The sequence below is a fragment of the Phodopus roborovskii genome, unplaced genomic scaffold (genome assembly GCF_943737965.1).
Source record: "Phodopus roborovskii unplaced genomic scaffold, PHOROB, whole genome shotgun sequence".
Taxonomy (NCBI): domain Eukaryota; kingdom Metazoa; phylum Chordata; class Mammalia; order Rodentia; family Cricetidae; genus Phodopus; species Phodopus roborovskii.
The window spans coordinates 18184984-18212118 of NW_026126485.1; the positions used below are offsets into that span (position 1 = coordinate 18184984).

Below are 27135 nucleotides of genomic sequence, written 5' to 3' on the forward strand. Positions count from 1 at the left end.
CTGTTAAAAGTCAGCAGTGGTGGGGAGCAGTCCAACGTTTACCTGCCATCATGACTGATCTGACAGTGACTACACGTTCCCCTTCTCAAGACAAAGTGAGACTGTGGCTGTGGGTGCAGGGTGTGGCTCAGGTGCCCTATGAATTGCTTACCCCACCTTAAGGCGGGATGCATATGCTAGCCTGGCTCCCTTGAGCTGTTCAGCCACCTCCCTTTCTCCTAGGATGACTCCCTGTTGCCCTAGAATGGGGTTCTGCTCACCTGCACCCCACTATGACATTCACAAAGGCTTAAGGACTGGCAACATTGCTGGCTCCCATCACACAGCCAGCTCCCAAACCCTCAAGCCCAGTGGGGACAGCACCCCACCCCACCCCCATGAGAGTACGTAGACCTCCCAGCCTGCCCCAGGCGATGCTCACATTTTCCAGTGTTTAGATTTTATCCACTTTATTAATGAGGCAGGCAAGAGGCCCGGGTGAGGGTGTGGGGGTTGCCTCTGCCTCACTGAGAGGAGGGGGTCACAGACCAGACCAATTCAGAGAACCTCAGTCCTGGCGGGAAGAAGCCAGGCCCAAGTGGCCCTGACCATTGCCAGCAGCAGAGGTTTCCCCCTCTCAAGGCTCTCAGCTCCAGCGGGCAGACATGCATGGGGTGGAGCAGCCCCTGGAGGCCAGCGGGGTGCGGGTGGAGGCGGCACAGTGCTGAGGAGCCGCCCCAGGAAGAGGGAGCGGCCTGCCGGGAGCCAGGGAGCAGCTGGCGCGGGCAGCAGGAGCCTAGTTCCGGGCCATGGGGACCCTGCATCCTGAGCAGCACTGGGTAAGAAGCCGGGACTTGAGGGTGGGCAAGCAGGGAAAAGGGGAACATTGAAAGATGGGCTATGGCCACCCTGGTCTCACTGTGCTCATGGCTCTCAGCCCAAGGCTGTCTGTCCATCTGCTTTAGCCCTCTCAACTAGAGAATGAAGAACACAAGAGTATGGGGTGGGCATCTGAATGAGGCAATGCCAGATTAGTGAGAGACTGCCATGAAAACTGAGGTGTGACTCTTGACAAGAGAATGGGATTCCCGGTAAAGAGGTGGGTCGGAGGAGTTCAAAAGCACCAAAGAGATCAGAGATGGGGCTACGGGGCATAGCAGCTTTGGGTTATAGAAAGGAGTCTTTATTGAGATGCCTTGTTTGGGGAGGGAGGAAATTGGATGTGAAGAATAGGTCTCTGGAAGCAGGACATGGTCATTGGAAGAGATGGACTATAGTAGTGGAAAGGGCAGGATTAAAAGGTGACCAACAACTGATCATGGCGACGTGAGCCTTTAATCTCAGGACACAGGAGGGGTAGGTAGGTGGGTAGGTGGGTTTAAGTTTAAGGCCATCCTAGTCTACACACCCAGTTCCAGAGCAAGCCAAAGAGACTTACAAAAAAGGAGAGGGCGCAGATATGGTTAAGGTTAGAGTTGGGATCAGAAATGGTTCAGGGTCTATTCCATGGGGCACGGACTAAGAACCCGATGAGATAGGAGGTGGGTAGAATTGAGGATAGACACTGAAGACCCTTGCCAGGCCAGTCAAGTCCCAGTAGACAGAGAAGACAATGTGGGGGCAGTGAGGTCAGACACAAGGGATGGAACAGTGGCAGGTAAAGTGGGATCTGAAATGGAGCAGCCAGGGTCATGCGGCGCAGAGGCCACATTGTTACATGGTTTCTGGTGATAGGTAGTGGGACCCTAGCCTCACTGTGCCTTCTCTTATCTACCCAGCCCTCTTGGCCACTGATATGAGCCCCTGTGGGCTTAACGTGAGCCTAGTGGACGAGGCAACAACGTGTGCAACACCCAGGGTCCCCAACACATCTGTGGTGCTGCCACCAGGCGATTCCGACACATCACCAGCGCTGCCTATCTTCTCCATGACTCTGGGTGCCGTGTCCAACGTGCTGGCGCTAGCGCTGCTCGCACAAGCTGCAGGCCGTCTGCGACGACGCCGCTCAGCAGCCACCTTTCTGTTGTTCGTCGCCAGCCTGCTGGCCATCGACCTGGCAGGCCATGTGATCCCGGGCGCGTTGGTGCTTCGCCTGTATGCTGCAGGACGATCGCCTGCTGGCGGGGCCTGTCATTTCCTGGGCGGCTGCATGGTCTTCTTCGGCTTGTGCCCACTTTTGCTTGGCTGCGGCATGGCCGTGGAGCGCTGTGTGGGTGTTACGCAACCACTGCTCCACGCAGCGCGTGTGTCGGTGGCCCACGCACGCCTGGCACTAGCCGCTCTGGCCACCCTGGCTTTGGCAGTGGCGCTGCTGCCGCTAGCACACGTGGGTCGCTACGAGCTACAGTACCCTGGTACCTGGTGTTTCATTAGCCTTGGGCCTCGTGGAGGTTGGCGCCAGGCATTGCTTGCCGGCCTTTTTGCTGGCCTTGGACTGGCTGCGCTCCTTGCGGCACTCGTATGCAATACGCTTAGCGGCCTGGCGCTCCTGCGAGCCCGCTGGAGACGTCGCCGCTCTCGACGTCTCCGCGAGACCACAGGTCCTGATGATCGCCGGCGCTGGGGGTCCCGTGGACCCCGACTGGCCTCCACCTCGTCTGCCTCATCCATCGCTTCAGCCTCCGCCACCCTCCGCAGCTCCCGGGGCGGCGGCTCGGCGCGCAGGGTTCGTGCGCACGACGTGGAGATGGTGGGCCAGCTCGTGGGCATCATGGTGGTGTCGTGCATCTGTTGGAGCCCCCTGCTGGTGAGGGGCGCAACCGCTCCTCGAGCCACACTCCTTCCTGCCCCCTCCTGGGCTCCGCCCCCTAAAGACCCTTCCTCCACAAAAAGCCTTATCTTTCTGCTATACCCGGGCTCTACCTTCGCCCTCTTTGGATCTCTGCAACTTACTCCCATCCACTCAAGCCTCTCCAGTTCTTCCTTCCGCTCCATCCATTCCTAGCCTTCTTCCTCCCCTTTCTTCTGTCCAGTGTCCTGGCACGATGGTCTTCTCTACCCAGACTCTGCACTCACTGACGACCTTTGCTTAGTCACTCTCCTTCCCACACAGTGCTGGCCCAGCATAGCCCTCCCCAGCATCCTAATCTTCCACCCTGCCCTTTCTCTCACACCCGTCCCACTGCTCACACCTGCTTTTCTCGCAGGTGTTGGTGGTGTTGGCCGTCGGGGGCTGGAACTCTAGCTCCCTCCAGCGGCCGCTCTTTCTGGCTGTGCGCCTCGCGTCGTGGAACCAGATCCTGGACCCATGGGTGTACATCCTACTGCGCCAGGCCGTGCTGCGCCAACTGCTTCGCCTCTTGCCCCTGAGAGCCGGTGCTAAAGGTGGCCCAACGGAGCTGGACCTAACCAAGAGTGCCTGGGAGGCCAGCTCACTGCGAAGCTCCCGGCACAGTGGCTTCAGCCACCTCTGAACGTGCCCAGAAGCTAAGCCACACCACTGGGCAGGGCTCAAGGGTGTAGAAACCCTCAAACACCATGGGCGATGTGTCCTTGGGGGGGCAGCACACACTGTGACCGCATATTGGTGAGAGGCTCCGCCCTGACGAGTACAATTCTAACGTTGGCCACGCGGTGGCGCAGACACACAGGATGTTCCAAATATCAGAGGTGGGATCCCCGTGTCAGCAGCTCCAAGAGCATGCGCACAACCCTGAGTCCTTAGTTCTGAGACTGGAGCTCCCCTTAAATGCAACGAGGTTTTGGATTTACTTACTGTCTCTGACGCTGCCACAACAGATTCTTGTAATCATTCTGTTCACTTGTGGTCCCTAACTATACTAACAATCTCAACACCCTGTACCCACTACAGTCCTGAGTCCTGTCCTGGCTCCTCACTAATGCATGTTCCCAGCTTGATCTTTTCAAATGAGCCCCATCATAGTCCAGTCCCCCAGAGTCTGTCTGCTTGTTACCCACTCAAGGACGCCCACCCAAGATTGCACACAGAGGCTGAAAATGCATGTATGGGGTAAACCTCAAAGGGCTTTTTAAAAACCAAGAACTCTTGGGCAAGGCAGGGGATTGGGGCTAGTAGCCTCCAGCCACAAAGTCGAAATCCTGGAAGGCTGCCTGCTCTGCAGCTGTGAGGGGCCGCACATCCCGGGGTGGGCTCAGTGTGGGCAACTCCCCTGTGAACTCCTCATCGAAGTTGCTGACATCTGTGCGCCCCGAAAGTGTAGGCACAAAGGGTGGGGGCAGGCGACGAGCCAGCAGGACGTCCCAGCCCAGAGTCTGCGGAGAGGGGAACAGAGAGTCATGGAGGAGGCTAAGTGGAAGTCTGGAGAGCAGCAGAAAGTCGACAAGGTGCAGAGGGACTGGAGCTCAGATTAATCAAGGGAGTCTGGGGTAGCTCAGGATAACCCTGTAATGATGTGGGCCTGGAGAAGCAGAGAAAGTGAGGACTGGGGGTATTAGGGGGGGCAGACAAAAGGAGGTAACATTTGAGAGGAATCATGGCAGCTTGGGGGGGGCAAAATTCTTGAGATGAAGCAACTAGATTTAGGGTGGAAATGAACTGGGAGAAACACCCAGGTCCTTGGGGTGACTGACAGGGTGGGGAGGGGGGGTCTGCTTACCCTAAAAAAAGGCTGTTTTTTCACATCTTCTGCATCACGTTCAGTGGACCCCAACCTCCGCTCTGGGTTCCTCCGCAGCAGCTGTAAGACGACATGTCAATGTGTATCTGATTCTGGTCCCTCAGGACCCTTCCCTGCCCACCTTGCCCTTTGTGGTGGGGTGGTAGGGTGTGTACTTACTCTTCTCATGATGCCAATGGCCTCTGCCGACAGGAAGCAGGGATAGCGAACCTCATCATTGACAATGCTGTCAAACACTTCCTCCTCATCATCCCCAGGGAATGGAGACTGGGGAGGGGGGCACATAGAGCCAGGGTGAGGAAGATCCCACTTTTAGCCAATCCAGCACACCCACCACTACCAAGGGCCCTACCCTTGGGGGTTACACCCTTGCACCGGAGTTGGCTTATAGAGCGTAAGTGTTCCATTTTAGTTACAGAAACTGAGATCAGAGGGGCAAAGCTGACAAGTAGTAGGGGCAGATTCCCATCCCACTCTAGGGCACATGCATGTTCTCTACAGAAGAAAAAGGCAGCCTAGGTCTCACCTCGCCAACCAACATCTCATAGAGCAGCACGCCCAGTCCCCACCAGTCCACTGCTCGAGTGTAGGATGTATCTGTCAGCACTTCCGGTGCCAGGAACTCTGGGGTCCCACAGAATGTGCTGGTCCGGTCTCCATAGCCCATCCCTGGGTGTTGTGGAGAGCATGGCCATGTGAGCCACTAGTGGCTAGGGGGAGTAGAGCATGAGACAATCCAAATAGCCAGCCCTACCCCAAATCAGTATGGGGGTGACCCGGGGGGTTGGGCTAAAGCTGGTAAACTACCCTGAAGCTGTTAGGATGAGCAGGTGCCTGCAAGCAAAGCCCATAGAGAAGAAACTGTCACCTGACCACCTACATACAGCCTCACCAGAAGGTAGCCCACCCCCTATTCCTCTCATCCCAGGATTGCAGCCCCTCACCCTCCTTGCAGAGGCCAAAGTCTGCGATCTTGACGTAGCCCTCAGTATCCAGAAGCAAATTGTCCAACTTCAGGTCCCTGGGGAATGGGGTGTCAGGGGATGTAAAGAGGGGTTGTTGGGAGTGGGGGTTGGGGCTTTGTACAGAGCTTGAGCATGTCCAGTGTATGGACAGAATGTGCTCTCATGTACACACCTGTAGACAATCTTGTGTTCATGGAGGAACTGTAACCCCAGCACCACGCAGGCCGAATAGAAGCTGCAGAGACGCACAAGATCACACAAGCCTGGCTTCACAGGCACCAAGTCCCTAACCCCTGGGGTCCCAAAGCTGTGCGGGAGTCAGGCCTCAGAGTGGAGGGGTGGGGGAAGGTGGAGGGGTGAGGGGTAGGGTGGAGGGGTGAGGGGTAGGGTGGAGGGGTGAGGGTAAGGTGCAGGGGTGGGGTGAGGGTAAGGTGCAGGGGTGGGGCCTCCAGTAATGCGTAGGAAGAGGCATGGTGCTGGAGTGAGGACTCACACAGCCCGAGGCTCTGAGAACACATCACTGTGGATGTGCAGCATCAGGTCTCCACCCGCTGAGTACTCCATCACAAAGCACACGTGCTCTGGGGTCTGGAAACAGCCGAAAAGGTTCACCAGGAAGGGATGTCCTGCCCTGGTCACGGCCGCCAAAATCCGCTTCTCACACATCAGGCTGGGCAGGAGGCAGAAGTCAGAGGGCCCAGCTGCTCCCTGACCTATGCTCATGCCCTCCAGGGCTCATTCAACAGATATCCGTTGAGTCTGCACTGCTGTGCAGCTTTGGGCAACTGGATTATTCTCTCTGTTTGGGCAGCCTTGGTTGCTGCACCCAGAATCTAAACATTGTCTTGGGAAGCAGGTACGGGCACAGGCTCAGGCTGATCAGAGCAGTTCAAGTCTATGCTGGGGACTGGGTTAGGGACCAGTACCCAGTGTGAGAAACCGGATCTGATCTTTGGTGTGGAAAGGCTTCTCTGTCTCCAAGAGAGGACAGCAACCAGAGCCCGCAGAGGAGCACGTAACCAGAAACGTCACCAAGCCCTGGGCACAGCAGTGACTTAAGGTGAACATGACTGGGCTTCTTTCCAGATCAGCAAATAAATTCCTCTTACTCATTTAAACTTTGAATCAGATTCCTGGTTATTAAAAAGGTGGCTGGGAAGTCTGGTGCCTCTAAAGGGATCAAGAACCATGAAAAATACTATAAACAGACCTTCTTCCTTGACCCACCAGAAAATCATATGATACGGGCATTTCCATGGGCATTAGATGGACAGATCAGGAGCTAAGTTCTGAAGGAAGACCACTTTTCCCAGCACTCAGAAGCACAGCTGACAAAGGGCATGATTTTAACCTGGGACCCTGACTCCAAAACTAGGCAGTTCCAAGTCCCTACATTTGAGTTCTGTGACCTCTGGAAGATAGTTAAACCCTGAGTAGAATGGGAGACAATATTATACACTCTGGAAGGGGAAAGGGGGAGCACATATGAGTCACAGTAGCTACTTCCTAAATCCCTCTTAGGTAAGAGGGTCCTAAGTCCTGGTAACGTGAGTCTCTCACTGAATTGTTCAATAGCACCCTCCCTCCTCTTGGTCCTCAAGAGCCAGGACAGTGCCTCACCTCTCCACCTCATCCCGGGCTACAATGTCCCCTTTCTTCAAGGCTTTGATGGCAAAGAGCTCCCCACTGGAACGGAATTCAGACAGCAGCACCTGGCACAAAGTGAACATGGGGGCCGTAGTGGGCAGCCTGGGCTCTGGAAGGAAGAACTCCAAGCCTTAAGTCCTTCCCCTGCCTCACCTTCCCAAAATGACCACGGCCCAGCACTGCCAGGAACTTGAAGTCCTCGAGACTCAGGGATGACTTCCTCAGAGGGCTGTGGAGAAAGGGAGCTGATGAACTCAGATGGTAGGCAGAAGGGTGGGGGGCACACTAGGGAGGGGTGTCACCTGCACAGGCCAGGGCCTGAGGTCTCCTGGGTCTCTGAAGGCAGCTCTGGAGAGGTGGTGGATTCAATGGTTGGAGAACTCTGTGATGCAGAAGTCACAGGAGCCACAAGTCAGAGCTATCCCTAACAGCAAACAGGACCCTGAGCTACCCTCCCCTCCCTGTGCCTGGTCCACACCCACCTCCCCAGGACCTGCTCCTTCTTCCATTACTTTGCCTTTACAATTACACATTTTTGTTTGTTTGTTTGTTTTTGTAGGACTAGGAATGAACCTGGGCCATTACATATGTTACTCCCAACACTTTTATTTTCTGAGCAGGCTCTCACCAAATTGCCCAAGCTATCTTTGGACTTATGATCCTTCTGCCTCAGCCTGCTGGGTAATTTGGAGCCCAGGCTTGTATCACTAGGCCCAGGTCTTCCTTCTTCTGTAACCCTCTGCTTAGACTACTCATGCAAGTATCCCGGCTGACTCCTTATTGAAGAACTGAGCCCTTCAGAGCCCTGTCCATCTCTGCTCCATTTTCCTCCCAGTATACTTCATATTCAAATGTCTTTTATCTGCTTGTTTTATTTACTGGTTTTAGCCTGGACAGACTGATGGACTGACTGATTTATACTACTGGGCATGGGAGGCAGGAGCTCACACCTGCTAGGTGGATGCTCTGCTACAGAGCTTCATCCCAGCCTAGCCATGCCACATGAGCACATGACTGAAATGATCCAGGCCTGGGACAGGCTTCAGGATGGCTCAGATGAGGAAAGGTGCTTACTATACCAAGCCTGATGACCTGAGGTAGATCCCAGGACCCACATGGTGGAAGGGCAGAATCAATTCCTCCTGCAAGTTATCCTCTGGCATCCACACTCGTGAGGTGTATCACATATGCAGCACCCCCAAAAAACAATAACATACAAACACATACATTGAAAGAGAGAGAGACAGACAGAGAATCAGGACGTGAGGGTGCGGCTTATGGAACAACACTGGCCTAGCCCAGCTTCCATCCCCTTTTCCAAATGGAAAAAGGTGGTAAGTAGGTAGTACAGCCAGGTATGGTGGTTCACAATCTCAGGATTCAGGAGGTTAAAGCAGCATTATACAAAAAGAAAAAAAAAGCTGGGCAACAACGTGGCTTGGTAGGTTAGACAACTGCTGCCAAGCCTGAAAACCTAAGTTGGAGCCCTGGAGCCCTGGCAGAAGAGAGCTGGCTGAGCCCTGCAAGGTCCCTCTGACCTCCAAATGAGTGCCCACACACACACACAATAAATAGAAGGATAAAGTTTCTAAGAGAAACCAGGTGCAGGAGCACACACCTTTAATCCCAGCACTCAGGAGAGTTCAAGACCAGTCTGGTCTACATAGTGAGTGCCAAGACAGCCAGGGCTACACAGAGAAGCCCTGTCTTGAAAAATCCAAATAAATAAATAAATGTAAGAGGAAAGAAACTAGATAAATGCTGAATACCAATGGGCCAGCCTATGGATACATAGCCTACCAGAGCTAGAAATGGTTGGAAGGAGAGTGGGGGGTTGAAAGAAAATGGCCCCCAGAGCGGCTGGCATTATTAGTAGCCGTGGCCTTGTTGGAGGAAGTGTCACTGTGAGGGCAGGCTTTGTTTAAGTCTCGCTCAGTGTGACGCTCAGACCACTTCCTATTGCTGCAAGATGTAGGACTCTCAGCAACTCTTCCAGAACCACATCTGCCTATGTGCCAGCATTTCTCATGATAATGGACTAAACCTCTGAGATGTAAGCAAGTCACACCAATTAATGTGTTCCTTTATCAGGGTTGCTGTGCTTATGGTGTCTCTTCACAGCAATAGAACACTGACTAGGACAAGAAAACGTGTATTTAGTAATCCACATAAGTTCTAGCTATAACCTCCCCACTATGGTGATCAACAGTGAAATCCTGAGTTTGGCCGTAACTACCTACCTGTGCAGCACCCAACAGGCTCACAGAACTGAACCAACTCCTTGATTCTTTACAAAACACACCTATGACCACACAACCAGAGGAAGCTCATGACAGCTGCACCCCTACATCTTTTGGAAACCCCCACCAAGAAAGCAACACAATTTGTCTTTGAAATAATCTTTCCCCTTTGTGTTTTGGACCAACAGCTCTGTAACTGGACTTAACATCCAATCAACAAGAGGGAAAACATGCCAGGTACTGAAAACCCAACCAACTACCCAGGGCTAGTGTTGGTGAATATTATTTTAAGGTATGCCACTTTTGTTTATGTTGTATTTGTTTAATGCTGTGAGGCTTTGCCTGTCTAAAACACCTGATGATCTAATAAAGAGCTGAAGGGCCCAATAGCAAGGCAAGAGAAAGGAGAGGTGGGGCTGGCAGGCAGAGAGAATGAATAGAAGGAGACATCTGGGAGAAAGCAGGATCTGGAGATGAGAAAGAAAGAAGGAGGACTTGAGGGGCCAGTCGGTCAGCCACTGGCCACCCAGCCACCCAGCCACACAGCCACCCAGCCACACAGCCACCCAGCCACACAGCCACACAGCCACACAGTCAGACATAGGAAGAAGGGAAGAAAAAGTATATAGGAATAGAGAAAGATAGTCCCGAAGCCAACAATAGAGGGGATAATTTAAGTTAAGAAAAGCTGGCAAGAAACAAGCCAAGATTAAGGCTAGGCATTCATAATGAAGAATAAGCCTCCATGTGTGATTTAGCTCGCCGAAGGATCCCTCAAAAAGCCAAAAAGTATAACATCCCACAACAGGCTAGTGAAGTCATGGATCTTGGAGAAGAACCTATAGCTACCACTTTACTAAACCAGCACACTCCCTAACTACATTCTAAATACTTGTCCTTATGCCACAGGTAAGTGTGGTCCTCACCCCTCATTAATGAAACTTATCTTCGCTACAGATAGAGGCCACCACAGAAGACCCTCAACCAATCGGAATACAGACATGTGGAGCCCAGTCCCAATGGATACATCCACACACATTTCCTAGCCTGAAGCCCATGGAACTCTATGCAAGAGGAAGAGGGAGTGGAGCAGCTGTGCGGACCAGAGGGTTTGGGTTTGCCGTGGGATTGTGTCTAAACAGGTTTCAGAGGCCACACCTGTAGTCTCCGCAGCATGACTGCCCAGGTGTGAGCTCAACAAGGACAGTAACAAGAGACGTGCCAAAGTGAATGGGAAAAGCCCACAAAGCCTCACCCTACTCACAGAACTACAGGCAACTAAGATGTGCTTTTCAGAGTAAGAGAGAGCGTCCTCCCCAGGGAAAAGCACACTAACTGGTTATTCAATATTAAATGGTCATCTTTGAAAACATACAGATCTGTGACACTATACAGGTTGAGCAGGTTGTATTTAAGAATATATAAACGTTTGCACATACATATAAGCATGCAACACCGATTAATGAAAAAAGGACGCCATTAATTTAAAAGAGCAAGAAGGGGTCTACAGGAGGGTTTGGAGGGAAAAAAGGAAAGAGGGAACTGGTATAATTATATTATAATCTCAAAAAGAAAAGAAAAATGCCGCCCCCTCACACACACACACAATCTGCTACATAGCTGCATTCCCAGAGCAGAAATCACAGATGGGTTTCTTTTCTGCCTTCTTCTAACCAGTTCATGGTTTGTTCCTTTTTTTTTTTTTTTTTTTTCTTTCTTTCTTTCTTTCTTTTCTTTTCTTTTCTTTTTTTCTTCAGTCTTGGAATAGGACCCCAAGCTGCAAGCACACTACTCAAGAACTCTGCTAGAGAGAAAAATCTCTAGCCCCCAAGCTCACATTCCCCCCTGGCTTTGGTTTCTGAGACAGTATGGATGTGTAGCCCAAGATGGCCAAGAACTTACTATGTAGTCTAGGCTGGACTCAAACTTGTGATCACCTTGCCTTGCCACCTTTTGCTGGGACGATATGGTCGCATCACTTTGCCCAGCTTCCCAGCTAACATTTTTAAGCTAGGATAGAAAACAACTAGGATACTGGAATGTTGTGCATTTGGCAGAGTATTTGCCTAGCATGCAGAAAGCCCTGGATTTTATCATCAGTACCCTATAAACCAGTCATGGTAATCTCAGCACTCCAGGGACAAAGGCAAGAGGATCAGGAGTGCAAGAATTCAAAGCTTGAAACTAACAAACAAACAAAAACCTGCTTCTGTATGATCCTTGGTTAGTTCCTGGAGATTTCTGAAAAAGCAGCAGATTCCCTAGGCTGCCCTGTCTAGAGGAGCTGGACACTCACCAGGCTACATAAAGTGGAGGGCAGCCCTGGTGGGCTCTTCTGGGATGAGCTGTCGGAGTCAGCACCAAGGTTCAGCTTCTCCATGGATAAGTCTCTACAGAAGAGGGTGGAGGATGAGTTGGGGACCTAGCATCCTGGAAACAGCAGGGACAGGTGAGACCAGGGCCATCCTCCTTCCTTACCCAGTGTGCCGGACCTCAGAGCCTGGAGATGCATTGGGACTGAAGGTGCCCGTGGCAACAGCATTAGGGATAAGTCTCCGGAGCAGCCGCACCCAAGTTGCCACATCAATGTTCATCTGTCTTGCACGCTGAAATGCCTTCCCTGGAATAGCAAGACTAGGATCACCACCCATGACATCCTCAGGTTCCCTGGCTGTCTGACCCAGCTGTCTCAGGCCATTCCATACCTTGCTGCTTGGAGAAGATTTTTTTCTGCCTTTGGAGCCTAGGGATCCGCTCAATGATGGGGTTTCGAAAAGTGACCTGTGGGGACATGCTCAGCTGCAGTGGTCTCAAGAACAGAGGCACTCACAACCTGAAGTATGGCGCACTAGGCCTCTCTGAGGGCAAGTAGCTTGACTGTGGTAGCCACGTGTAAAGCTGCACCTTTGGCAGGGACAATGCACAGGGCATGACCCCCTCGTGGAGCTTGATGGAAGAGGGAGGAGTCATCACTACCAGGTCTCCGCCTTTCTCGCCCCTCTGCCTCCCTGTCAGCATGAGAGCAGCTGTACTCCATGCTGTGCTTCACCACAAGCCTAGAAGCAATGGGCTGAAACAGCTGTGACCTGAAACCATGAACCCAAAGAAACCTGCTGCCTTCAAGTTTATTTCTCTCGGGTGTTTTGTCAAGCAACAGAAAGCTGACCAGTACAGAAGACGAGTACAAACACTCACTGTTTGCCTTTGGAAATGCCTCACTGCTTTTCTCCTCACTGTGACAGAGCAGAAACAACTGAAGGAGAAGTCTGTTCTGGCACACAGCTGAGGAAACATAGTCCCTCGTGGGAGGAATACATGGCAGCTCAGGCAGTGGGCTCCATGGCGGCAGAAGACCGAAGCACAGTTACATCTCAGCAGACCAGGAGGCAGAGAGCCAGCAGGAAGTAGGGCCTAACTATGGTGTGTCCCCTAGTGATACGCCTCCTGAGGGGTCTATAACCTCTCAAAATCGCCACAAGCTGGGGAACAAGTGTCCAAATACATGAGCCCTCATGGAGGGCAGTGATAGTTAATGTTAGCTATCAATTTGACTAGAATCGCCTAGGCCAGCCTCTAGGCACCCTTGTGAGTTATGCCTGACAGGGAAGACCCGCCCAATGTGAGAGGCACCTTCCCTAGGTGGGAATCCTGGACAGCATGAAAAGGAGAAAGCGAGCTGAGCACCAGCAGTCACTTCTCTGCTTCCAGACTTCCCTTCCTACGTGATGTGACCAACCACCTACAGCTCCTGCTGTCTTGACTTCTCCACCATGATGACTGTGAGCTAAAGAACCCTCTCTTCCTTAAGTTGCCTTCGTTAGGGTATTTACCACAGCCACGAGAAAGTACTTAAGACAGGAAACATTCACATTCAAACCACAACAGGCTTCTATCTTGAGAACGGAGGAAGCAGGCAATTACACCCTCCTCTGGAGGGAGGGAAGGGGTCTGGACCAACAAGACTGTGTGTAAGTCCAGAAACCAGTGTCATATCACCTACTGATTTGATTCCCAAGTGTGGCCCCAGGTTGGCCACACTGGCATCAACTGGCCCTGTTATTAAGCTCAACAATGTCCCAAAATGGCCCTGTGTGCTGAAGATTTGGTTACAAGCCTGTGGCTCTATTTGGGAGGTGGTGTAACCTTTAGAGGATGGGGTCGCCCATGAGGGAAGATTATGGTTCCATTTAGTATTCCCAACTCCAACACATGATAGTATTGAATTCTAGACCGAGTATTCCTGTACAGTTGCAGTGTGTGGAGATCACATTTTTAAAAACTTTGGTTTCCAGTCACACTAGCCACACTTCAGACAGAACATTCTGTCCACAATGGAACTCAACATAGAGGGCTCAGTGAAAAGGGAGCTCCGGGAAGTTGTCAGGTGCAGCCTTCGCTTGCTCTTAGGCTCCCAGCAGCATCCTGCCTCTACTTGAGTTTGCTGTTGTTGCTGCCTTGTAGTGCTGGGGGTGGAAGCCAGAGCTCTGAGCATGCTAGCCTCGTGCTGCACATTGGACTCATCACAAGAGTTTGGTTCTTTGAGACAGACCTCACAATACAGCCCAGGCTGGAATGGCAGAAAATAGGGGTTTGGGGCTTGTTTTTCTGTTTTCTGTTTTTCAGACAGGGTCTCACTGTGTAGGCCTGGCTAGCCCAGGACAAACTGTACAGATCAAGTTGGCCTCAAACTCAGATATGCCTGCCTATCTCCAGAGTGCTGGGACTGACGGTGTGCACCACCACATTCAGCTGTTTTTTAAGGGAGGTTCGTTCTCTCTCTCTCTCTCTCTCTCTCTCTCTCTCTCTCTCTCTCTCTCTCTCTCTCTCTCTGGTTTTCAAGATAGGGTTTCTCTGTATAGCCCTAGCTGTCCTGGAAGTTGTTCAGTAGAGTAGTCTGGCCTCAAACTCAGAGATCCACCTGCCTCTGCTTCCAGAGTGCTGGGATTAACAGCATACACCATCACCTAGGGGTTTTGTTTTGGAGACAGGGTTTTTCTGAATTGCTTTGGAGGTTGTCCTGGAACTTGCTCTGTAGACCAGGCTGGCCTTTGACTCACAGAAATCCACCTGCTTCTGCCTCCCAAGTGCTGGGATTAAAGGCATGCGCCACCAACACCCATCGGACACCTAGTTTTATTGTTTATTTATTTATTTATTTATTTAATGTATGGGTGTTTTGCCTGTGTGTATGTTGTGTACTACATGTGTACCTAGTGACCAAGGAGGCCAGAAGAGAGTGTCAGAAGCCCTGGAATTAGAGTTACAGACAACTGTGAGTGGCCATGTAGGTGTTTGTAATCAAACCTGGGTCTTCTGGAAGAGCAGCCAGTGCTCTTAAATGGTGAGCCATCTCTCCAGTGCCCGCATCTAGTTTTATCTGGAACTAGAAATGTGGCCCAGGGCTTTGTGCGTGCTAGGCAAGCATTCCACCTAACAAGCCCATCACCAGATCACCATGTGATCTGCTGAGGCACAATCTTCTGAAAACCCATCACATATGTAGTCCTGCTGAGCCTTTCTTATGTGAGATGTGCTGCTCCTGGCATCAGTCCCAGCTCTCAGGAACCTTAGTCCCAAAAAGGCTCAAAACCATCTGAAATTCATCTCCCCATGCTGCACAACCAGGGGCAAGGAGCAAGAAACATTAGGGTCAGAAGTCAGGGATCAGGCTGTATGTACCTCAGCCACCAGGCAGCCCTGGGGTTCCATGTCCAGCTGCACCTCATGCCTCTCGTTGTCCAAGAAGTCCTCCAACTTCAGAAACTTGAGCGCACACAGGCCCCTCTGGTCCCGCCAGAACACAGCCAACTCCAGTTCCCGTGCCTCAAGGGAAAAGAATGGGGTCATTATCTCAGGTGTCTGAAGTCCAAGCTCCTCTTCCTCCAATCCCATTGTCCCCAGCTCAGCTCACCCTCTCCAGCTCCAGAGTAAAGCTCTGGTCCCAGGCATTGGGGCCACACGGCTTCCAGGCTGTCTGCCCGACCACTGCATTGTCCAGCTTGAGCACAGTGCTGACCTCAGCTGAAACCAGAAGGGGGCAGCAGGAAAGGGGGGAGGGGTAGCGCTTGCTCCACATCCTGTCAGTGTCTTCCTATAGACCTCCCCTCAGCATGCTGCTAGTTTGCCTTGCACACACAGTAAAGCCTTTGATTCAGATGGTGGGTTTGGGGAGAAGGGGTTGTTCATGTGTGTGTGTTTTTCTTTTGACTTAGAGATAGAATCTTACTGCAAAGACCAGGCTAGCCTAAAACCTATTATGCAACCCAGACTGGCCTAGAACCCTCCCACCTTAGCTTCCCAGGTGTTAGGATTACAGGATACACCACCATGTTGGCCCTCATTTTCGTTTTATGTTTTCTGAGACAGTGTTTCATGTATCTCAGGCTGGCCCTAAACTCCTGCTCTTCCTGCTTCTACCTCCTAAATTCTGGGAGGTTTATATGACCACATCAGCCATGCATTTGGTTGAATTGTTTTGGAAAGAGTCCTGTGTTGCTCAAGCTGGCCTTGAATACATTTTTAGGTTGGTTATGAACTTTCCATTGCCCTGCCTCACACATGCTAGGCAAGCACTCCATGTACCTTTTGTCCCTAAGCCTCTACTGTGCCCCACCAATACCATGCATCTCCTTCACTTCAGATGGGCTCTGAGCTTTAGCTCGAGAAGACAAAAACATCTTTCCCTATTAGACACTCTCTACCCCAACCACCTGGCATCCTATTTCCTGTCTCCAAGGGTCTGGTGGCTCTGCAACACGCTATTAGTAAAATCAGGCAGTCCTCATGTTCTTGTGACTGGCATGGCACATGGTCCCCTTGCTTTTGAGACTGAGTCCTAGTCCACTGTTTGCATAAAATACAATAAATGTGCCTGTTCACCCATGGACACAGCTTCTTCCTTTTTGGCACTGTGAATAATCCCACAAATTGGGTGCCTAACATCTCAGACCCTCATTCATTTCTTCGATGGACACAGAGAAGCTGAGCTGCTGGGTCATGTGGTTATTGCTAATTTCCCTTTTATGTTTGCTGGGCTTGGGATGGAACCAAGGCCTCAAATATGTTAGCCTGTGACCCTATTTCTCCCTGGAAGATTTTAGGTAGGAGCTTTACCACTGAGTCACCCTCCTGTCTCCTCACTGGTGAATTACAAGCAGGAGCTCCATCACTGAGCCACACTCCAGCCACTGGCTGGGGGATTCTAGGTAGCTCTATCGCTGATCCATGTCCCCAGCCTAGTACTATTTCCCACAGTGGCTGTTTCACTTTACATTCCCACACCCCATGTACACAGGTTCCAATCTCTCTACACCTTCTCTTACATTTGTGGGTTTTGTTTTGTCTTATTGTTATTGTTTTGGTAAGTCATCCCAATGGATGTCACCTAATTTTTTATTTTATATACTTATTTTAATTTTCATTTATTTACTTTTATTTTTGTGTGCATGAGTGTTTTGCCTGCATATATGTATATGTATATAGATGTATGCCTGGTGCCTGGAGGGATCAGAAGAGGGTACCAGATCTCCTAGAACTGGAGTTATGGAGGGTTGTGAGCAGCTTTGTGGAATGGTGGGAACTGAACCCAGGGTCCTCTACAAAAGTAGCAAGTGCTCTTAACTGCTAAGCCATCTCTCTGGCTCCTTATTTATTTATTTATTTAGGTTTTTTGAGACAGGGTTTCTCTGTATTGTTTTGGAACCTGTCTTGGAACCCGCTCTGTAGACCAGGCTGGCCTTGAACTCACAGAGATCCACCTGCCTCTCTGCCTCCCAAGTGCTGGAATTAAAGGTATGCACCACCAACAAACGGCTGGCTCCTAATTTTTATTTTTTAATTATGTATATATGTATATATCTGAATGAGAGTTTGTGCACATGAATGTAGTGACCAGGGAGGCCAGAAGAGGAAGGACATCAGGTCCCCTGGAACTGCAGTTACAGCAGTTAGGAGATAACTGATGTGGGTTGGTTTCTCTGCAAGCTCACTCCATCCTCTGACCAGAGTCGTCTCTCCAGGGCCCATTCAGTGTAATAACAGTATAAAAGCCAGTGCACCTGTGGTCCCAGTTTACTCAGTAGGCTGAAGCAAGAGCATCACTTGAGCCCAGAATTTGAGGGCAGGTTGGGCCACATAGTGAAACCCTGGCTTTAAATAAACAAGCAAATAGGCAGACAAATCAATAAGTAATATACTGCAAAAGCAAACACCCTACACACAACTCACTCACTCGTGTTTTCAGCTTCCCCCTTGAGGCTGCTCCGTCCACTAAGGCTTCCACTTCGGCTGTAAAGGCCCCGGGCTGGGCGGCTTAGGAAAGGGGTGCGGCTGTCAGGGGTCCCAGATGCCCCCGAGGAGGGGGCAGGGTTCCAGGGGATGGTCTCTGGAAGATTCCTGCAGCCCACTACTCGTACCTCCAGGGTCCCTGCAGGAGGGGAAGGCTCATGGAAGACAAGCTGAGGAGAAAAAGCAGCAGGGGAAAGGACCTCTCCTCATGCCAGAGGCAGCTGAGAAAGGGCAGCGATGGGGGCTTTGACATGGTGTCAAAGGAGGCCAGGGTGCTTACATTTTGAGAGAAAAAGATGTTCAGGGCAGCCAAAAGTGGGGACTAAGGAAGAGTAGCAGTGTGGGCTAAGGTGCTGGAGACAGGGCAGAAGATGTCAGAGCCAAGAAGGACAGGTGGGGTTAATGGTCTAGAATCTGAAGAGACAGCAGGAGGGGAGGCTAACAGAGATGGCAATGGCCAGGGTAAGAAGGGAAGGGGACAATGGGATGAGCAGCATTCGGGGCTGAGGGGCCAGGAGGCCCAGGTAAGCAGTGTCAGTGCGTGGCCCCAAGGGTATAGTCTGGAACCTACCTGTGAGAGGTGCAGGCTTGCTCAAGGTGCTGTAGTGCGTGGCAGGGAAGGGCCCAGGCAGTATTGCGCTGAAGGCTGCTGATGAGGCCATGGTGAGCTCCTCTCGAAGCAGCCGCCCCTTGGGGTGATCTGCCGGCAGCTCCCCGAGGCGCCGCTCCAGTGCCTCACGCAGCAAGCCCAGCTTTTGGTTAGATTCAGTTAATTTCTCCTGGGCCTGAGGCAGAAGGCAGAGAGCCGAGGACAGGCTTAGGCCCTTCCCCAAGAGTGCACACACCTCCTGCAACTCCTTCAGGCCTAACCTCAAACCTATTTGGTCCCATCAATGGGAGCCTTAACACTAGAGCTTGCCCCTTGCTGGGGCCAGGACCCACAGAGGCTCCATCCTCACCAAAGCCTTTTCCTTTCTGGAGCCCTGCTGCTTCCCACCTGCTGGCTTCTCACCTGCCCAATGCCTCACTTAAAGACCCGCCTCCTGCTGGTGCCCCACCTCTCACAGGCCTGTTTAGGCTCTGCCCTTCCTGAACCTCTACCCTGCTCCTAGCTTAGATTTGTCCTGACTTCTCTCCTCTTTCTTATTGAGGCACCACACTGGGTGACAGCTCCATCCCTCATCATGACCTGTTTCTGTTCAATTTCCCTATCTCCCCTAGGTCCCAGACCCCATCCTCCCACCTCCCTTGAATGCCCCTCCCCTAGAAGAAGCCCTCAGTGTCACCTCGCTGACTGCCTTGCGGTCCGGGGCCTTGGAAGCACTGAGCAGACGCAGGACATTCTTGGCACCTTCTGCCACTGCATGCTCCACTCTGAAATGGTGTCTCAGCTCCTCAATGCGAAGCTCTACCGCTCCCAGGTCTGGACCCCCTATGGGCATGGGCCATGTGACAATGAGACAACTTTCAGACTAGCCTGACCCAGACCACCATGTGCAAGCACAGGCATACCATACACAGACACTAACGTGCATCACGGTTTTTAACTGGAAGGGACAGTCACACTTCTACCCAAACTCAGTCTCTTAATCTAACTTGGTTTCCCAAGTCCATTCATGGATATGACATACAGGTACACTATCAATCTAGACTTAGGGACAGACAAGTCGTAACAGTCCCTTGCCATTCCCAGGGAACAGCACAGAACAAAGGGAGCACTAGAATCTACAAGGGCTGATATTATCTACACCCAGTGGCCATCACCCATACACTACATTTCTCACCAAGGAACTGTCAACAGGACATAACTCAGCCATTCCTTAGATGTAGGTACCCTTCATGTCCTAGTGAACTGCCACCAACAGGGACACAGCAAGGAACTGAGCATGTGTGTATTGCACCGGTTTACATGAGGAACTCAACTCTAAACAGACTGGTATTTGAAGATGGGGCCTGTAGGCTAGATGAGGTCACAAGGGAAGGAACACACACAGAGCTAGCAGGGAAACTCACTGGCAAATCATCTGCCTGGAGCACAGGAGCCCGGATTCCATCCCCAGCACACGCACACGGGTGCCTGTGCGCACATACACACCACAAGCACCAAAAATAAAAAGAGCAGCAACAACAAATAAGATAAGAAACTCAGAAAACAAACAAAAAGCTGAATATGGTGGAGATGTCTATAATTCCAGGACTTGGGCTATAGAGTCAGATGTTTAGAAGTGAAGGAGCCTGCCACCAAGACTGGTAACCTGAATTTGATTGCCAGAACCCACATGGTGGAAAGAGAAAACTGACCCCCAAAAGTTGTCCTCTGACCTCACCCACTTGTGCCAACACATACACAAAAATAAATAAATAGAAAAAATGTTGGTCACAGTAGCATATGCCTATGATAACAGAACTTGGGAGATTGAGGCAGGAGAATTATCAAAAGTTCAAGGCCAGCCTGGACTACAGAGTGAGACTATGTCTTAAAAACATCAAGAATAGTGACTTGGGAGGTAGCTCAGTGGTTAAGGGCACTTGCGACTTTTGCAGAGGGCTCAAGTTCAGTTCCCAGTATCCATGTTGGGCAGATACAACTGTGTGTAACTGGAGCTCCGAGTGGGATCTGGCATCCTCTTCTGCCTTCTCTGGGCACCCACACACATGGGCACACACATAATTTTTTTTAATTTAAAAAATAAATTTTAGGGAAAAATCGAGAACAGCTAAATATGAAAGATCAGAGACAGCAGAGAGTTTGCCTGTGTGCACCTGTCCCCCCAACCCCAGCTCCCTCTTCTCCCACCATCCCACATCACAACAGAAAGGTGGTCATCTCCAAGCCTTCCTCAGAGTCTGGCCAAGCTGACGCCCTGCTCCCACGCCTGTCCTTGCTACTGTGGAGAAACAACCTTGTGTTTGTGTAGGCTCATCTGCAGCTCCTGCCTAAGGCGGCTCAAGTCCCCCAAGACACACCATGAGCAGGCTTGGTCACACTGCCGTCTTCAGGGGCTCGAAGGCACTGACATTTTTGTTTGGTTTTAAGTACACTGAACCTACAGGCAAATGAGCACATGCTCAAACCATATAGACACAAGGTTATCACACAAGGACACTGTCACAGGTCAGCCAGTCACAGTCATTGCTCATCATTCAAATATGGACACAGTGACAGGACCTGGTGACTCTGTTAAAAAGCTAACATCCTGAGCCTGGAGAGACAGCTCAGGGGGTAAAGTGCATGCTATGCATGCATGAGGACCTGAGTTCCAATCTCCAGAATCCATGTAAGAAGTCAGGTACAGCAGTGTGCCCTGTAACCTAGCTGGACCAAAGAATCCAGGAGACCTACTAGTCAGTTAGTCTAGGCAAATCAGTGTGATCCAGGTTCACTCAGGGATGCTGAATCAAAAATCAAAGCAGTGCTAGGAGTGGTGGTGCACACCTTCAATCCCAGCACCCAGGGAGCAGAGGCAGGTGGACCTCTATGAGTTTGAAGCCAGCCTGGTCTAAAAAGCAGTCTGAGATCCTGTATCTATATTAATTAATGTGGAGATTGATACGATAAGGCAATTGATGCTGCCCTCTGGCCTCTAGAGCTATATGTACACATGCATACACAGGCTTACTCCACACACAGAGAAACACACAGACAGACAGACAGACAGACAGACAGACAGACAGACAGACAGACAGAGACATCCTCATGCCCAAGCACATGGTCAAACCCATTGGGTGTAGTAATGTATGTCTTTAATCCCAGCACTCAGGAAGCAGAGCAGACCTCTGTGAGTTCAAGGTCAGCTTGGTCTACACAGTGAATTCCAGGACCAGCAGAACTACATTGTGAGACCCTGTCTCCAAAACAGAGAGAGAAAGAGAGAGAGAGAGAGAGAGAGAGAGAGAGAGAGAGAGAGGAAGAAAAATAAGAAAAGAAAGAAAATGGGCATGGGCATAGTCATAATATGGCAAAAGTCCCAGAACTAAGGTAGGTGTAGTTGCACAGGTCTATGATACCAGCACTCAGGAGGCTGAGACAGACCACAAGTTCTAGGCCAGCCTGGGCTACCTAGCAAGTATGAGGCTAGCTTGTGCTACAGAAAGACAAAAGGAGATGGTGGTGCTGGAGGGTTGGCTTAGTGGTGCACTGCACTTTCTGTTTCTCCAGAAGTGCTGGGTTCAGTTCCCAGCACTTGCACAGTGGCTCACATTCATTTACGACTCTAGTTCGAGGGGATCTGGTGCCCTCTTCTGGCCCTACAGGAACAGGCACATGTGTGGTGCATAGACAAGCATGTAAAACATGCACTCACATAAAATAAAAACAATAATAGAGGAAGGGAAGGGGGAAGAAAGGAGAACAGGAAGAAAGGAGGGAGGAGGAAAAGGAAGAGGAGAAAGAAGAGAAGGAAGAAGAACAACAAGAGCGGGAAAAGCTCCTCAAGCCTTGGGAGGGTCCTAGATACTTTCCCACTGCCGTGCTGACCAAGCACAGGAAACGCACCAGTGGTTAGATAGGGAAGCGGTACCAGCACCCACAGGTGCAGACCCAGTGCCACTGGTGAAAGAACAGAAGTGGGTGTCATACCCAGGATGAAGGCACAAGACCAATCACAGCCCAGCATGACGCACGGCTCCTGGTGGCACAGGGATGACAAACTGTCACACAGATGTAGGGAGTTTGTTACACACAGACACAAGACCAATCACACCCATTCTTGGCCCTTTGAGGCCAGAACCATCCTATGTGTGTAAGGGCCCTGACTCAGTCACCAGTTGCTGAACTTTCTTGTCAGACTTTCTTTGGACCATTAGCCTCCAAATAATGACATGGAGACTTATTATTAATCATGAAAGCTTAGCCTTTAGCTTAGACTTGTTCCCAACTAGCTCTTATAACTTAAATTAACCTGTTTCTATTAATCTACATTCTGTGGCTAGTTACCTATCCTCCATAATGTACATCCAACTTCCTCCATGTCTCACTGGTGTCTCCCGCCTCTCTTCTTTCCAGAGTTCCTGTCTCTGGCCTGAAGTCCCCTCTACATTCTCCTGCCTAGCTATGGGCCCTTCAGCTTTTTATTAAACAATAAGGTGACTTAGGCAGGTGAGACAAAACACAGACATATCTTTACACAGTGTAAACAAATACCTTGAAACAGTCACCCTATGCCTTTAATTGTAAATAACAACTGGCACGGACACAGTTACAGGGCTACAGGCACATGTCACCTTACACACAGTGACATTCTGGCTCTATTACATTCTCTGACACACAATGTAAACATACCCCGCCACAGTGATGCAGACACACACTACCATTCAGAGCTCCATCAACAATTGATGTACTTTTGCCTGTCACAGTAGCACACAGTATTCACAGTGACCAGGACAAATGCCTAGCTCTTGGCATCTGTCATGGCTGTCTCTGTTCGGTTTTGTCTCTCTACGTAGCCCTGGCTGGCCTGGAACTCACAAAGATCTGCCTGTTTCTACCTCCTGCACACCGTGATTAAAAGGTGTACACTACCACATAGATATCTGGCACTGTTAAATTAAGTTTTAACCAATGATTTGTCACAATCTAGAATTATGTAGAGAAGGAGTCTCAAGGGAGAGTGTGTAGATAAGGGTGGACTGTGTATGTGTGTGTGGGGGGGTCTTGATTACCAAGAAGACTACCCACTGTGTGTAGTATCATTCGGTGGGCAGGGCAGGGCAGGGCAGGGGAGACTGGGTGTAGAAGGCAAAGAAGAGAGCTAAGTACCAGCATGCATGCACTCATTCACTCTCTCTGCTCTCAGCTATGGCAGTGATGTCACTAGCCCCTTCAAGCTCTGGCTGCCAAAACCTCCCTAAAATGATGGACGGAAGCCCAGAATTGTGAGACAAATAAGCCCTTTCTTCATTAAGTTGCTTTTGCTGGGATATTTTTTTTAATTCTTTGTTTTCTATTTTATTTTTATGTTGTATGAATGTTTTGACTGCATGTATGTCTGTGTACAACATGCACTTGGTGCCCACATCAGCCAGAAAAGTTATAGGTTGTGAGCCCACTATGAAGACACTCTAGAAGAACAGTCAGAGCTCTTAACCACTAAGCTGTCTCTCCAGGCCCTCATTATGTATGTATGTAAGTATATGTGTGTATAAATATGCATATATGTATATATATTCTTAATTTAAAAGCAAATGGAGAGGAATCAAGGAAGACACCTGACATCAGCTTTGGGCCGGCACACATAAGTGCACACATGAGCCCACACACATACACACACACACACACACACACACACACACACACACACACACATAAAAGTAATGAGTAACTGGGAATACCTACAGTTTTGGACAGATATGTCACAGACTAATGTGACAAGGGAACCCTATGATCCAGACTCCTAGACCCCCACTTCTGTAAGGAGTTAGACAGGACATATATTCAGTTTTGTGGCCTTTTTAAGACCACAAAAAGCAGTTAAAGCTGAGTTGGAGCTCAAAATCCTCCTGCCTCAGCCTCCAGCATGCTGAGATGAGAGGCCTATGTCACTATGCCGAGGCTCACCAAGGCTTGGTCACTACTCTGTGGATGTGGTAAAAAGCAAACATGAAAGTCATGGGGGCTGGAGAGATGGCTCAGAGGTTAAGAGCACTGGCTGCTCTTCCAGAGGTCCTGAGTTCAATTCCCAGCAACCACATGATAGCTCACAACCATATGGTGCCTTCTTCTGGCCTGCAGGCATACACGCAAATAGAACACTGTACATATCATAAATAAATAAATCTTTTTAAAAAATGAAAAGCATGCCTATACCAGTGTTCTAGTAATACTTTGTTTACAGAAAGACACCTGGGATGGTGGTACAAGCCTACAGTTACAGATGTCCATAAGGTGAAGGGAGAGGGGCTGGAGTTCAAGTCTGCCCTGGGTCACAGGGATGGAGTGGAGAATGGTGGCACACTCATGACAGCAATCAAGAAGCAGAGGCAGGAGATCTCTATGAATTAGAGGCAGCCTGGTCTACACAAAGAGTTCAGGGCCAGCCACGGCTACATAATGAGGCCAGGTCTCAAAACACAAAAACAGGCTGGACATGGTAGTGTACACCTTTAATTTCCAGCACTTAGAAGGCAGAGGCAGGAAGATTTCTGTGAGTTAGAAGCCAGCCTGGTGTATAGAGTGAGTTCTAGGACAGCCAAGGCTATGTAGAGAGACCCTGTCTCAAAACCTAAATTAAACTAAAAGCAACCGAGGGATAGGGCTGGAGAGATGGCTTGATTGTTGAGAAAGCTTGCTGCTCTTCCAGAGGACTAAAATTTGCTTCCCACCCTGGGTGACTTACAATCACCTATAACTTCAACTCCACACATCTGATGCCTTCTTCAGGCTTCTGGGGGATCCTGCTCACATACTGTACATGCACACACATACATTAAAAATAAATCTCTAAAACAAACAACCCCTAAAAAGGGGACAGAGTGTGGCTGAGTGGTACAGTGTCTACATAGAATCTACTAGTGAAGGGCTGGGGGTATGGGTCAATAATACAACCCAGACCTAGTATATAGGAGCCCCTGCACTCCATCCCAAACACAACAAAATAAAGAAAAGTGGGGAAGAAGAAATAAACAAACCAGAAGATGCTTGGCCTGAGGGTAGCATTTGGCAACAACTATCCTAGTCCAAACTTTGAATAAGACGAAAGGAAAAGTCAGAGATAGGCAGGAATTGGCTCCACTCACAGTGAGATTAATTCCTGCCTCCTTGTCTTCCACAGCAGAGCACTAAGGAGTGAAGGTTGACCTCTGGGAGGGTGAGGGTAGGCAGGCAATGTTCAGGGGAAGGCCTCACCTTGGGCCTCATCCAGAGCTGCCTGGCTCTCCAGCTGGCCAGCCTGTAGTGCACGGCGAATCTGCATGCGGATGATGTCAATCTTGGTCTTGCTATCCTGCAACATCTGTTGGGCTGTCAACAGCAGCTTCCGGTCCTGGAGACAGACATGCAAAGTGACAGGAAAACTGGAAACTCAAGTCTGACCATCAGCCCTGCTGCTATGCCATGGAGGCCTTGGGTAAGGCAGAGCATTCATGTGTACATACAAGAACACATATTCCCAGTGTCCTAGGGCCAGAGCAATAAGACAGACAGTCCATGGGCTTTGATTCTAGCTCTGCCACCAACAACTGAGCTTTGTGATCTCAACCATGTCACCCCAGCCTTCTGAACCTCACCTCCCTCATCTGCAAAGTCTGGACCTCCACTGAGAACTCACAGCCCAGTTTGGACCAGCTGGAGCTACATCCTCCTCAGCTCTCAGAACATGTGTGCACAGTTGTCTGCAGGGCCACAGACAAATGGTGGTATACTGTAGTAATAGAAGATGCCTAGAGCAGCCAATCCAGAGACAGGAAGCAGACTGGTAGTTGCTAATTGAAACAGCCTCCTGTCACAGTGATAGAATGTTTTAGAACACTGTCCCACCTTGGTGCTGCCATTACTGTAGGTCTGGATCATGTTTTCTGCCCCCTGTTTGACCTTCAGCTCAATGGCCAGCTGTTTCTCCAGGCCAGCTACTCGGCTCAGATTGGTGGATGAGCAGATAGGGCTGCCTTCTCCAAGGGATTGGGGAGCATCTGAGGAAACACAGAGTGAAGAGAATCACACGGTTGTCACTTTGGTGTACCCAGGAGACTCTGCCCCAGCTGATAGGAAGCCCTCAGCTCAGCCTCAGTACTTTCCCAGAAAAGGAGGAAACACATGGCCCTCACTGCTGGAGTGAGCCCCCAGCTTGAAGGAAGGTGGGTTAGTGACCAGGCATGCAGGTCTTCAGGGTTAGCTGGAATAAACGCCCCCCTCTACCTAAGGGTGTGTAAGCTCACTGGAGTGAGTGTAAGCCACAGGGGGTACCAGGAGTGTAGTGCCCTAGATGTGGATGTAAAAGGAATTAGGTCTGTGTGAGCTTACAGCCACTGTTTCTGTTGGTACAGCTCAGTTCTGATCTCTAGGGGCTTCTGGGATTCCGTTTCAAGGCTTGGCTGTTGTCACAGTCAGAAGTGAAGTCTGCACCTCAAGAGTGATATAGTGGGGTTGGGAGAACTCACTACAAAGGGGCTTATGAGACTCTTGGCTAAACTCCACCCAAGTGTTGATGGGATAGTGCTGGACCCCAACAGAGGACAGAGCCACATGTAGAGGGGCTGGAGCTGAGCCTGTTGGCTATATGTAAAGTCTGCTGTGGATGGGACAATGGCGGGGCCCTTCTGGGAATGGCATGGTGACCAGGTAGAAGAGCTCTGGGGTCATTGTAGGTTAGTGTGTCTCTCTAGGTGTGGGTGACAGGATGCAAACCTTAGATGCTATCATGACTATGCTATAGTCTCTGGAATTAGAGTCATGTTTGCTGTGTTGCCTGGCTGGCATCACTGACT

General features: G+C 50.4%; 2 protein-coding genes across 4 annotated transcripts in view; one reads left to right on the top strand and one right to left on the bottom strand.

Annotated features, from left to right (window-relative positions):
* Positions 1 to 411: 411 nt before the first annotated feature.
* On the top strand, positions 412 to 4213 carry Ptger1 (prostaglandin E receptor 1). Its single transcript, XM_051194918.1, has 3 exons — positions 412 to 818; positions 1758 to 2725; positions 3126 to 4213. The coding sequence occupies exons 2-3, from the start codon at positions 1775 to 1777 to the stop codon at positions 3390 to 3392; spliced, it is 1218 nt and encodes a 405-aa protein (XP_051050875.1). The 5' UTR covers positions 412 to 818; positions 1758 to 1774; the 3' UTR covers positions 3393 to 4213.
* Pkn1 (protein kinase N1) overlaps positions 3944 to 27135 on the bottom strand; it is a 31414-nt gene continuing 8222 nt past the window's right edge. For 2 of the 3 annotated variants that reach the window (XM_051194917.1, XM_051194916.1), the window contains exons 3-22: positions 26189 to 26340; positions 25559 to 25694; positions 19002 to 19147; positions 18287 to 18500; positions 17660 to 17854; positions 15341 to 15450; positions 15109 to 15252; positions 12135 to 12210; positions 11908 to 12049; positions 11726 to 11819; positions 7492 to 7571; positions 7343 to 7418; positions 7163 to 7254; positions 6036 to 6212; positions 5715 to 5777; positions 5522 to 5598; positions 5104 to 5246; positions 4737 to 4844; positions 4557 to 4637; positions 3944 to 4212 (exon numbers count right to left, since the gene is read on the bottom strand). In XM_051194917.1, the coding sequence (XP_051050874.1) occupies positions 4009 to 4212; positions 4557 to 4637; positions 4737 to 4844; positions 5104 to 5246; positions 5522 to 5598; positions 5715 to 5777; positions 6036 to 6212; positions 7163 to 7254; positions 7343 to 7418; positions 7492 to 7571; positions 11726 to 11819; positions 11908 to 12049; positions 12135 to 12210; positions 15109 to 15252; positions 15341 to 15450; positions 17660 to 17854; positions 18287 to 18500; positions 19002 to 19147; positions 25559 to 25694; positions 26189 to 26340 (2510 nt within the window). In that variant the 3' untranslated portion in view covers positions 3944 to 4008. Of the gene's footprint in view, positions 4213 to 4556; positions 4638 to 4736; positions 4845 to 5103; positions 5247 to 5521; positions 5599 to 5714; positions 5778 to 6035; positions 6213 to 7162; positions 7255 to 7342; positions 7419 to 7491; positions 7572 to 11725; positions 11820 to 11907; positions 12050 to 12134; positions 12211 to 15108; positions 15253 to 15340; positions 15451 to 17659; positions 17855 to 18286; positions 18501 to 19001; positions 19148 to 25558; positions 25695 to 26188; positions 26341 to 27135 lie in introns of those variants that run through there. The other variant, XR_007835147.1, reaches the window with a different exon arrangement.

Excerpts from the sequence above, each read along its gene's own strand:
- Ptger1 (XM_051194918.1), top strand. The coding sequence starts at position 1,775 with ATGAGCCCCTGTGGGCTTAACGTGAGCCTAGTGGACGAGGCAACAACG. Across the intron at positions 2,726-3,125 it reads TCTGTTGGAGCCCCCTGCTG|GTGTTGGTGGTGTTGGCCGT; the intron begins GTGAGGGGCGCA and ends CTTTTCTCGCAG.